The 13,465-nt window shown below is 41.6% G+C and overlaps 1 protein-coding gene across 1 annotated transcript in view; it reads left to right on the top strand.

Moving 5' to 3' along the window:
* The window catches only part of PDIA5 (protein disulfide isomerase family A member 5), a 97,777-nt gene that overhangs the window by 61,345 nt on the left and 22,967 nt on the right, over positions 1-13,465 (top strand). Inside the window, exons 12-14 of the mRNA XM_077181658.1 lie at positions 4,769-4,839; positions 6,138-6,301; positions 8,948-9,078. Of these exons, the coding sequence (XP_077037773.1) occupies positions 4,769-4,839; positions 6,138-6,301; positions 8,948-9,078 (366 nt within the window). The remainder of the gene's footprint in view (positions 1-4,768; positions 4,840-6,137; positions 6,302-8,947; positions 9,079-13,465) is intronic.

The following is a 13,465-nucleotide window of genomic DNA, read 5'->3' on the forward strand; positions in this document are numbered from 1 at the left end:
TATCCCCAGGTGTTAAATGTTTAAAGAATGAAGGTACATCTGAATTTTTTTACTTCTTTTTTTCCTTTTTTTGAAGTTGTCTGTAAATCTTCTATGAGTGTATTCTGAACTGCCAGTGGCCCACTTGCTGAAAGCAGGACATGTTTTGTGCTTCAAATTCATTTTCTCGTCAGGCTAATGGAGGTATTTTTGGTGTGCAGCTATAGATGGATATAGAGCTGGCATTATACAATAAATAGCTGGTACATGATAACAGTATTCGTGCAGTCTGTTGATGACAGAAATGTAATGATTCTTTAAAATCTTTATTTGCAATTTAGTTTACCTCTAGGGTTCTTGATGTCAGAAATAGCTTCTTCACAACTGCCTGGATGTTGTCTTTTATCTCTTGCTTGTCACGCACACTTCAGATCCTCAGACAATGTTATCTTGAGATGAGAGGACATGGCTAAAAGCATGGCATTTATTTATATAGTCATAATAACCTGAAAGAAGCAAACAGTGAATGACAGAGAGAAACAGATTTATATTCTTGAGACATCACTAAGACAGCATATGCAGAAGCTTAGCTGGAGCTGCTTAGCTGGTTTTCTGCCTGTAAATCTTGGTTTTAGCAGTAGAAGTACTTGTATTAGTTCATTTCTGAAAAGGTTTGGAGCAACCGTGCTGAGAGTCTTTGCCATGGTGCCAAAGAGGCTGCTATAAACAAATACAGATACTTCCTTGGAAAAAGAGTTGCCTGGTATGTTTGTGAGGCTTTCCTTTGCCCACGTGCTGCTTATCCTTTCACTTCAGCATTGCTCTGTCCACACTTGGCCTTTGCCTCTACATTTGCATGTGGTCACACTCTGCAGAGGACAAAGTGCTGAGCAAGTGTTGTCCTCTGCCCTGCAGTGGGACCCTGGAGGGAGGTGACTTGTCTGCACTGAGGTGACATGGGGACCTTTGATCGCCATTGTTTGGGGTGCAGCTGAGCTAAGCTGTGTGACAGTAACTGCACAAAAGGAAGGAGCTGCTTATCTGCCCATCTGCACAGTGCAAATGAGAAGACTGATTATAAATAAACTGGGAAAGCAGAATTCTTACTTCATTTAGACATCTGTTTTAAAACTGGTTAGCAAGGGTGTGTACCAGCTGTCCTAGCACTGATTGTTGTAAGTTTTGACTTGTTTTCCCTGTCTTGTAACACTTCGTTTTTGCTTATCTGTGTGCTCTTTCTATCTGAGCCTTGGCCCTAGCAGCCTGGGCTCATTTTGTGCAAGAGGAGCAAGATGAGGTGTTAGAAGTCAGAGGAGTTGTCCTGAGCTGGTCAGCAGAACCAGGCACTGAACCTGGACTGGTTTCTGCTGCTGGATGGAGAGTAACTCTGTCTTGCACCCCCAGAGCAGCTGCTTGTCTTCTGCAAGAAAAGACTGAGGCTGTGGGAGTCCTCTTGGATGGACACCTACAAGACCCCTGGGTGTTCCCACCAGCCATGCCCCACAGAGGCTCACAGGGTGGCAGTGCTGGAGCAGGCCCAGGCCATCCTTGTATTGAGTGCAGCCTTTCTTTTCAACTGGGATCAAACTTCCCTTGCTTAGACTTTCAGTTTTAATGTCAGTAAGCACTTAACAGGACAGTGCATCTTCTAGAAGCACATCTGTCACAGATGCCCACTGCAGACCTCTGGGCTCCTTCCATTGTCCCAGCAGCACACAGGAGCATCTGGGCCTGTAGGGTTGTTGTTATTTTCCCCACTCATTTTATGAAGAGAAATCATCTAAAACTAGAGGAGCTTACCACAGAGGGATGAAGCTGCTGCTGAACACCCTAATGTAGCAATCAAAGGAGAGGCAGTGACCTTGGAATTCATTTAAATAACTTTTCATTGGCCTCAAAAATGTAATGGCAATCTTCACAGGATTATTCAAAGATAGGATAAATAATCATAGGAGAGATTAATTAGTTTGCAGTTTGTAGGTCTGATTTGTAATTCATATCTCCCCTTTTCTGCAATGGTAGGTGAAAGCAGGCTGTAGCTCACAATAGCAAAATTATCATGAAGACAGGCAGAAAAGCATTGTTTATTGTGGGAGAAGCTCTTAAAATTTGTTGTTCCTCTCTCAGGTTCAGTCTAATGTTGTGACTTTTTTCCAGGCTGATACATCATGCTGTCCTCTGTCAGGGGTAGAACAAGCATTCACAATAAAGATCTGAAGATTTCAGTTTGCATTTAAATGTCTTTTAAAGATCTGATGCAGCTTCCCTTTATTTTAAGCCTGAGTGAGTTAGCTTTGTGGCAGTCAGTAGTGCTGTGTCTGTGTGATTTCATGAAAGAGCCTGGAACAGTGACATGTCATGGTCTAGATATCTTCATCCAAAATATTACTTACATGATCTTCAGATGCTTCAATATTTTTTCATTTTCTGGGCAATATGTGCCTGTGTTACTGGTTTGGGTTTTTTTCCCCTGTACAAGGCTTTGTGAAAACTCTGGTTCTTTAATGCCTTTGGTTGATCAGATCTAATTAATTATTGTAATATAATTGGAATATAGTGTAGATTATATGGATACTGTAGCTAGAGCACAGTATGAACCTTGCTGTGGCTAAGGGACACACTGTGTAAATCCCATCAAGGTGAAGTTAGCCCTGCAGAAAATCATTGTTTGTACAAATTTAAGCTACCCAATTCAGAGAGTTCCCAGGTATCTGAACTGGGAGTTGAGATGCCCTTTGGTAAAAAGTGAGGAAGAGCACAAAATGAATTCAGTTCCCTGCTCCTAAGAGGAGAAATAAATCAAATTGGGCAGGTGTCAGAGGGATCTGTCAGCCCCTTACACAAAGCCGTATGCCTGCAAGTTTTCTGTGGGTGGCAAATAAATCATTTTCCAGCCTCTTTTGTGCTTTTAACCAAGATAAGCAGTGCTGAGACAGTAACTCTTCCTCAGCCTGTCCCAGCTTCTTCCTGAATTCTCCTGTGAAGCTGTCGCATTGGGTTCCCAGCATTCTCACACCATGGTGTAAAATTAAAGCAAAGCTCTCTCCACCAGCTGAGCTCCCCTTGTTCTGCTGCTCCTACCACAATACTATTTTTTCCTTAAAAGAATGGCATGGGGCTCTTTAGTGCTGTGGTCTCTGTGCAGATGACTAAGTGGTATGGACTGTAGCTGGTGTTTGAACAGGAGCTGGTCTGAGTTCAACTGCTTTGGTATTTGCTGTAATTCTTAGGTGGGATTTACATTTGTTGTTCAAATGTTCCATAAACATGCCCTGAAAGTGTTCCATGATGTGCCGTGGTGGCTGAAGCTCTGTTTGCTCTGGTGAAGTTACTTACACCTGGATGTCTTACTGCTTCTTGGCTGCAAACACTCTTTGACTTAGGCTATATAAAACATGCTTGTCTGGTTGAGTTCAGGCCCAGATTTGTGTCTGCTGGCTTCAGCCATCATCCCATCAGAGGGAAACAAAGCAGCACTGAGGTTCAGAGTCTTTGGTTTATTTTCTTTTAGACAATGGTGTAAAAATATCCCCAGCCCTGTTATCCGAACACCTCAGAGTCAGCTTTTGCTGGCATGCATTGAAACACATTTCTAGCCATATCTTCTGATATAACTTCCAAAAGATCAGCAAAGTCTGGGCTTTCAAGTGCCCCTTCCAACAAAAACAGCTCAGGAAAGTGAGCTGGCAGCTGCTGCAGAGGAGAGGGAGAGGTGCAGTAAGGCACTGCACAGGATTGCAGCGCTCCGGGGCCAGCGCCTTGTCCCAGCTGCCTGCACTCCAGTCAGACCTGAGCCTCACCTGCTGGGTGTTCACCCCAGCCCCTCTGTCCCTGTGCACTGTCCCAGGGGGGCTGCCATTGTGCCAGTCCCTTGGGGACGGGGAAGGGGCTGTCACTGAGGCCCAGCACTGCACTGGAGGTGCCAAAGTGTAACTTCACATCATGGCAGGATCCTCACCTGGGCATGAAAGTTCAGCCTGCCTCCAAGCAACTGCACCTCTGAAAGCAGTTTAATTTACACCCAAATAATTTATTCTAAGTCTGCTTTTCTCACTCATACATTCATTTTACTTTATTGTAATGTCAGCACTTAGCAGTGAAGTAATGGCAGATCTCTGGAGAACTTCGCACAAGCGAGAAAGCACCATTATCTCAATTTTACAGATCCTGCTTATGTTGGGAACATATGTGGTGGTGTAATTACACTGATGTGATTAAATCAGTGCAAATCCTTCCTAGAAGGACGTGCTGCACCACTGTAAAGCAGGGCTTATTATCAGTGCAGTTGAATTCAAATTATATTACTCTATTAAGCTGTGCTAGTGTAAGCCTCCACTGAAAGTCACAAAGTCACGTGAGGAGCTGTGTTGTTTCTTTTTAAAGCAGATAAAGATTTGGAAACTGAAATGGGTGAGGTTGTGCTCTGTCCAAGAGCATGCTAGAAGCAATGGGCTTGACAAGTGTTTATAGTACTTTTTGTAAGGAAAGAGGTGTGGGTGTGAAAGCAGGGGTGTATTATTATTATTATTATTATTATTATTATTATTATTATTATTATTATTATTATTATTATTATTGTTATTTTTAATAGATTAAATTCTTTGTTTAAACTGTTGTGATCATTTTGGAAAAAATCCTATATCATACTAAGGCTTTACAAATGTATTAAGTAAAATGCATACAAAATTCTAGTAAATCTTTACTACATGGTTCTGGATTTTGATAATGGCTGAATGGGTCAATGAATGACCATGGTGTATACAACTTAATTGTAGTTTTTTTTTGGCAGGGTGTGGGCACTGTAAGAAAATGAAGCCAGAATATGAGAAGGCTGCAGAGTTTCTCCATGTAACCAGTGATGTAAGCTAATTTCCTTTATTATATCCTTCAAATAATCAGTAATAAATAACTAGAGTAATAAAAGTGACTTTTCTCCCTACAACAAATTCAGCTGTTCTCATCCTCCCACAGGACCCTTCAAAATGTGCTTCCAAAGTACAGTCTCATCGCTGATGCATGAGCCCTGCCAAAGTCTGAGAAAGAACATTCTGTCTTGAACGAAAACAAAATGGAAAAATGTTTATGTATTCTACTGTAGGCCTTATACATAATATGATCAAATCCAAAAATGGATTTTTTTTCCTCTTACTTAAAGACATTGAATGTGAAAAAACATAGGCTTTTATTTATGAATTAGATTTGGAGAAAACCAAAAGGGGTTGATCCCTGTTTCAAATAGCCTGTTTTTAATGGTTGCACCACTCCATTAGCTTCATCATAAGTGCTCCATCAGCATGGCTGGAGAAGAGAGATCCAATAATACAAGTATTAGTGTTATTGATTCAGTCTCGTGCTGTGTATGCCATGCGGGAGGAGAAGTAGAATTGGTCTCCCCCATACTTTAAGCATCATCTGTGGAGACATCTAAAGTTCCTTTATTGCTGTTGGAGAGGGAGGAGATGAGAAAAACAAAGATCCAATGAATCACACTTTACAAATGCCTATTCTTCTGTGTCTCTAAAGGTGGTCCATGAAAAGATACCCACAAGTTAGGGAAAGATGAATTTGCCTTAAACTTACCTTTCGCAGTGCTTGTTTCTTCTGGGAGAAACAGGGATATGTGGGAGGAAATGCAATTTCTGGGAATGGCTCTTAAGCATTATAGAGTGAATTATATAAAGAGAATCCATCAGAAATGGGAGGGCAACAGGTAAGACTGGTAACATTTAGCCCAGAGTATGTCCTTTTCTGTTTTTGCATCAGTTCTCTGTGTCTTTCTGTATGTCTGTGCACAAAATCACAGCATTAAACATGTTGGAAAAGACCATTAAAATCAAGTCCAGCCTATGACCAAGCACCACCATGACAACTAGACCATGGCACTGAGTGCCACATCCAGTCTTTCCTAAACGCCTCCAAGGATGGTGTCTCCACCATCTCCCTGGGCAGCCCATTCCAATGTCTAATCACCTTTTATGTGAAAAAATTCTTACTCGTGTCCAACCTAAGCCTCCCCTGGCACAGCTTAAGACTATGTCCTCTTGTCCTAGAGGCAGCAAAGGCACCTAGAGCATGAGTGACTGCCCCCAAGCCCACTGTGTCCTGCTGAGGGGTGTGTGTATGTGGCTGGGATTTACAGGGGGTGATCTCTCTTTCAGAGTCCGGGTGTCCTTGCAGCAGTCGATGCTACTGTCAACAAGGCTCTGGCAGAAAGATACCATATCTCAGGGTTTCCTACTTTGAAGTATTTTAAGGATGGAGAGGAGAAATACACTCTGCCACACCTCAGAACAAAGAAGAAGATCATTGACTGGTTGCAAAAGTAAGTTTTGAGGGTTTTAAGATGGTATTTGGGTTCCTGGTTAGTGACTCCTGTAGATGGCTTTGATGAGGAACTAAGCAGAGCTTCAACACTGCCTAAATCCCTTGCTAACAAAATTACACTGAATTCCAGTATTCCAACCCACAGAAATGTGTATGTTAATTATGGTTTCTAATACACCAAATCCTTTATTTGCTGTGGGGTTTTTCATAGCTGCCCCGTATTTCTTTCCCAAACTAAACATTTTTTCAAATACACCTTAAGCCTTTCCCTGGAGAAGGAATAGCAATGGCTCTGAAAAATAAACAGAACATTTGTTGTTCCCTCTTTATACAAAGCAGCAGATCCCAGTGTTAGTAACTGAATTTCAACAGTTGTACTTTTCTCTTTCCAACATTTCAGAGCCAATGCCTAGAATTCCACCCACATGAGGCTGAAGGAAAGCCAGTGAGACCAACAAAACCAGCACCTCTGAGTGCACTAACCAACTTTTCTTGGGTGGTGTGCTGAAATATGCAGAATTAAGTTTGATATGAAAATGATGACAATAATTCCATTTCAAAATAAATTGCTGGCACAATTATCTCTTTAAGTATGTATTATATATGCATGTATGTAAAAGTATGCATATATATATAAAATATGCATTTTCTTTAGGTACTGTAAGCCTCATGTATTTTCTGCATTAGTTAAGGGGAAGAAAACCTGCCAGAGTTTTGTGAATATTTTAATCATTTAACCAGTGGGCATGAGGAATGTAATCTTTATTTTCCCCCTTTTATTTGGTGGGGGAAGAAGCTGTGTGGGTTTTTTTGGTTCTTTTCTTTTCTTTTCTTTTCTCTTCTCTTCTCTTCTCTTCTCTTCTCTTCTCTTCTCTTCTCTTCTCATTGCATCTCTGACTGCTTCAAAGCAGGTAGTGGATATGGTCTGGCACTATCATTGTAGCATGTTGAGGAGCTTTATCTGTATTTTACTTTTAGACATGGTACTCCCTTGGCCTCCCTGCCCACAGAGGCTCCAAGCTGCTGTATCTGTATTGTATATGAAGTCATTGTCCTTGCTTTGCTCAACTCTTTTGAGCACTGTGCACTTTGTGGTGAGTTAAACAGTCAGGCTGATGCTGCCTGTACCAGCAGGTGAATAAGCAATGAGGACCAGGAAAGTGGTGTTAATTCTTCTGGATCCTGCTGTGGCTCTCAAAGACTTTTGTCTGCAGCCTTAGCTAGTCAGCAGTACAGGTGAAGCCCAGACAATTGCCTCCTGCTCTGGGCTCCTGGATATTCTCCCAGCTAGATATGCAGTAGAATAACATCCTTGTTTTCTGACAGGGAGAGAACTGACGCAGCTGCACAGAAGCTGGTGGAAATAGGGATGCATCTGGGGTGCAGGCGGGTGGTAAAAGGACGGCTTGTGGAGGAGACCTGTCTCAATGGGTGCTTGCAGCCATGCAGGTTTTGGCTCTGGTTCCTCTCTGGTGATTGTGCTGCCACATAGGTTGTTACCAGTTGCTGGGTAGCTTATTCCAGGTCAGTGTGGAAAATTTTGTGTGAGAGTAAAGTCCCACCTCTGTACCTGTAATCAGTGATCGCTCACAACAACTGTGTTCATGGAGGAATTCAGCTAAAGGACACACCGTGTAACTCTTCTTTCTCTGAAACACATCTAAGTCCAGTTTCTCTAAAAACTGGAAAATCAGTAATGGTGGAAATGCAATGAATGTCCACCAAGTGACCTTGAAAAGGACTTTAAAAATTGAGTTTTTCTCCATTTGGTTTTTATGTACCTGATACAACTTAAAATGGTGTCATTGAAAGTGTCAGGAAAGTCTGAAAAGCTAATTTATTACCAAGGCGACATATGAAGGTCTTTATACTGTGGCACCATTCTGATGATTTTATATAAAGTAATCACTATTAAAGATACAGCAGGAATGAATTTAATGAGTCTGAGAGAGGTCTGTGAGCTAGTGAATAGCAGAATTTTTGTTAGAGACGCTCTAGGTGTGCAGGATTGCTCTGATCTAGCCAGTATGTGCAGTCATAATTGAAACCTGACATTCTCTTTACCAAAGTAAAATATTCTGGTTCAGTCACCCCCAGTATTCCAAGTGGAACGATGCTGATTTTTGCATCCTGGCTTTAATATCTGAATTCTAGAGGTCATGAAATTCTTTACAGAAGTTTGCATGATAGGGATAAAGAGTACAAAAAGGATATTTGAATGGAAGATGCTGTTCTATATCAGTTGCCTTTTAATTCCACCTGCTTGCTGTTCTTCTCAGTTCAAGGCTGTGGATGATACAGTGGTATGTATCAATGTTTTTTCCACCCAGGTGTTGGATGCAATGTAGGAAGTCTTTATTTGACATTTCTACTCATATGCCTGACTACAGTCACTTAAATTATATTTTAATTATTTTAAATTATATTTTAAATTATCTGAGTTTCAGGAATTAACTTTCTTTTTTTTTTTTTTTTTTTGCTGTTGCCTGGTGTTGGAAATATTGAGTATGTCTTTCTACTGCACAGGCATCTTGAAGGATTTTTCACATCAGTTACCACATGCTAATTATGACCAGGACAATGCTGTCCCTTTATCTGCTTCCAGAAACATTTTCAAACCAATTTCATTGTCTTGCTTTTCTAGTCCTGAAGCACCACCTCCACCTGAGCCTGCATGGGAAGAAAAACAGACCAGTGTTATCCACCTGGCTGGAGAAGACTTCAGGGAGTCATTGAAGAAGAAGAAGCACACCCTTGTCATGTTCTATGCACCATGTGAGTAAATAACCTCTCTGCGAGGATGGGTTTTGTCAGCCCTACATTTACTGTGAAATCCTGAATTAATTCCCTTGCTGTCACCAGACTTTTAAGGGTAAAAACCTGATTCTGAATATAAGTGCATGGGAACGTTATTGGCACCATCATTTGTATCTATAAATGGAAACAAAACAGTATATAATGGTTATATTATTTAATGCAGACACCAAAGCAGGCAGCAATACAAAAACAAAACAGATTTATTTTCCTCTGCTGCATTTTATGGTCCATATAACAAAATGTGATCCTTTATAGTAGCACGGTGGACATGGAGAGCCTGATTCATTAATGCAGCACTTCAGTAGTGAAATCAATACAGTAGTGTAGGAGGAATCAGTCCACAAGGTGGAGAACAAATTTTGATGGAATAAATTTTGTCTGTAATAAATCTGCATTTGAGTGTCCACTGGGACTAGGGACATAGCTTCCTCCTCCCAGATTTTTTTGCATGCATCACATAATCACTTTGGTTTTGAAGCTCCTGAGAATATTTCTAGGGAAGTTTAGAATGAGGCCTTTTATAAATAAGGTGAATGAGAGGGACCTCTTCTGTTTTTCTGTGCTGTCCCAGAGACTGGCAGACTAGGTACAAGTTCTTAGCTTTTCAGGGGCTTATCAGAGGGAGAGGATAATCCAGGCATTTCATATTAGAAACTATTAATGTGCCTTTATGCCACCATGACTCAACGCCCCCAGATACAAAAAACAATTCTTCCAAATCACATGGCCAACAAGTAATGGATAACCTTCAGATAAACAGCTACCAAATTGTTCCCATTAAATCAAAGCTATTTTCCATAAAGAGAGAAAAAGGTCCTTAATGTTTAATCAGGCAGCCCCTTATTTTGCTTTTCTGTTAGAGAATTAAACATGAATGCTTTGGGGCTCATATGAAGGGATGTGGGAGAAAGCAGGGGTGCAGTTCAGGAGGGAGATTTCTGGAAGGTTGTAAAAGAAAACGGAAGGGGACGTAATCCCTTTTCCAGTCCAGTTCCCACCACCTATTGACTAAAAATTGCCCATGTGCCAGGAATTTCTGATTCATGGACCTCAGCTGGTAAAGAGCACATTGTAATTTTAAAATCAAATGATTGCCCAAGAAATGGTAAGATTAGGAGTTCACTGTCTCTCGAGTTCTCTTTACCCGATTAGTGACTTTCTGCATAAGAGGGATTTATTTCACTTTTGGTTTTTAGCTGCATCTTTTTAAGATTCTTGATCCTTTTTAAAGCCACATTTAAAGCATAGACTCTATGTATGATGAGTATGCAGCTCCCAGGGTTGAAAGCATGAGGGAACTTGCCTGATGGGCTAATTTTTTGCCATTTGACTTCCACCCTTACTTTAGGAGGGGTGAGTAAAGATCAGCCTGGCTCTTTCTATATGAGCAGGCTGTAAAAACATGGCTTGTGTGATGTAAAACTGTTGGGTGCTTTGAGGCTGCACTTGAGACACATTTTTGCACTGTTTTTGACACAGTGCTGCATGAGACCACCTATATACAGGACAGAGGGGTCTAACTGGAGCCCAGTCTGGCCTTCCTGTGACTCCTAAGGCAGCGTTGCTGTTGTGCTGTCAGTACCTGGGTCATGCACAATTTCTGATTTGTCAGATTTGTTCTCTAAATGTGGAAGTGTCTGTGAGCAAAGCACAAAGCAGGCACACACAGGGCGTGCAATGAGCCTGCACTTTGTTGGGTGCAGGGGAAAGTACCAGATGAGTATTTTAAATCTCCATTTTCTATAAAATAAGCATTAATGCAGTAAAATAATTACAATTATTAAAAACACTATATATTTCCAGCTTTTGTGCAGTGATAATGTGCTTCCTGTTAAATTTTATAGATTAGCTTTTGTTTACCATCTTCTCAATCTTGAGACCTCTTGAAGCTTATGTTGCCAATTAATCTTAACTTGCTTATTTTAGTGCAGAAAATTGCTAAAATTTCAAGGTCCCATTACCTCAACTGATTTTCTTTTTCTATTCAAATCCACATCTTAGGTCAGGGCAGACTCACAGTATGCTACTCCATTCACTTGTGACTCTGTGGCAGTATTTGTTACACTTACACATATGCTGAGATATTTAAGGATTGGGGGGGTGTGTATACATGCATATATAAAGTATGTTTATATATAAATATTTATGCTAAGAAATGTATCTCTCATCTGTCATTAGAATTTAAAGCAGAAAGTTGAGTATTCTGACCTTTGTCAAGCTTTCAGCTAGAGTGACAAACCTTTAGGCAAAGGCCACAGATATATATCTTAGATGCAAATTAAAATGAGATCTGGCTTTCCTGTGGCAGCTTCCAGTCCAAATTACTTAATATGTATAGGAGAGCCACCAATGTGCTGCTGTGCCGATAACTCAGGGCTGAGCTGAGCAGGGCTTTAATGGTACTGAGCAGTGCTTCACAGTGATTTAGCTCTGGAGGAGAAGGCTGCTACATCCACATGGAAAAGATAGGGAGCTCATTACTCTGTCTCCTGGAATATGGGTGAAGCATAAACGTAAAGGTTATTCCACATGGCTGTGGAATATTTTAAGGACTGAGAATCAGAATCAAGACTCTGGAAATTACTGGGGGAAAAAGCCCGCTCCCATGGACTTGACATCGCAGAGATCTTGATTTCACGTTCCCTTTCCTGCATGCTGGCATCTGTGTGTGCTGCAATGACTGATTTGGGGCAGGAGGCAGGAGTAGGGGCAGGTTCCCAATACTGACTTGGGAAAAAGTGCCTGCTGCAGAAAACCCAGTGCTGCTTGTGCCAGTAATGACCTGGGACCAGATCTTCATCCAGATGTCCTTTGGGTAGGTCTGTACCATGCCACACAGGCTGGAGTGTGGGCTGGCACGTGTTAGAGCTACTCAGGGATAGGACTTGGGGCAGGCTGCTGGCATCTGTGCTGCACAGCACCTGGCCCAGCTCTTCTCTGAACCCTTGTGCAGCTCTTGTGAAGATGTAATTGTCATCCCACTCATGTACATTTAAGTTCAAAATGCCTAAAATAAGAGGAATACAGTGGTACCATCTGCAGAAGGGAAGCATGAAGCCTCAGGTGTGTGTGGAGACTGCTGTGAGGGGTTGGGGGAGTATTTGAAAGCAGCAGGATTGATGCACCAGCACTTCAGAAGCTTTTGGGGAGAGTTTATAGGACTTGTGTCTGTATTTTTTTTCATAATCCAGTCTTTGGACTACTGGATTCCATCAGCTACTTCAGGTTTGCTTTTAGAACTGTTTGGCTTTGTCCAGAAATGGGGAGATGAGGCAACTAGTCCGAGTATGGTTTGATGTGCACATGGAGCCTGGTACATGGATATCAGGATGTGGGGGCTGCAGACTGTGTTGGGAAGTGAGCCAAATGGTCAAGAGCAGGCAGACTGCAGTGCTGAACCGGCCAGGGTTGGGAGGGCAGTGGCTGCAGGTCTGTGCCCTGCACCCAGAGCTTGGTTCAACACTTGCAGCACTCAAGTGAGGTGTCCTGGCCGACCTGTTTGCATCGGTGCCTCTTCTGGCATCAGCACCCTGACCTTTCTTTCTTCTTTCTCTTATGTCCTCCCTGTTTATAAAGCTTATCTGGATGTGTTTTATCTGCATTTTTACTTTTATGTGCTCTCTCCACTCCGTTATTCCAGATAATTGAGATTTGACTTTGACAATGCATTAAATTTTTACCTCCTACTACTGTAGCACTGAAAACTGTGCAAAATAGAAGCAGTTGGTTGTGATTAGTTGTCAGAATCACAAAGGGTAACAAAAGTTCCAGTAAATAATGTCTTTGTGGTTGGAGATGTTTTTTCTGCATTACTCAAACAAATTATGGGGAAAAAAAGAATGATTGAAGGTAGGTGAGACTTCTCTGCAGTGCCCAGGGACACTGAGGCAAAGGGCTCAAATTGAAACACAGGAAAGTTTGCATAACCATTTAGAGGAAGTGGTGGTTTTTTTACTATGGTTGTGGTTGAATACTTGAACAAGGTGACCCAAGAGGCTCCATCCTTGGAAATATTCAAACCCAGCTGGAGACAGTGCTGGGCAACTTGCTGAAATTGATCCTGTTTTGAGCAAGGGAGTTAGACTAGATGATCTCCCAAAGTTCCTTCCAACACAGCAATGCTGTATTTGTAAGGAATAGTTATACTGGAGTTTGAGATACACAGTGGATTTTTATTTGGTTTGGGGTTTGGTTTTCTTGATTGTGGTTCAGGTTGTTTTTCCCCCATTCTCATCCAGCTCTGATTTTCTCTAAACAGGAAAGGCTTAATAACACCCCTTGCTAATTCTTGTGCAGAAACAGAAAATGTCCACTTTTGAGTTACAAGAACATAATTTTTTGGTTG

The sequence above is a fragment of the Agelaius phoeniceus genome, chromosome 7 (genome assembly GCF_051311805.1).
Source record: "Agelaius phoeniceus isolate bAgePho1 chromosome 7, bAgePho1.hap1, whole genome shotgun sequence".
In the NCBI taxonomy this organism is placed as follows: Eukaryota; Metazoa; Chordata; class Aves; order Passeriformes; family Icteridae; genus Agelaius; species Agelaius phoeniceus.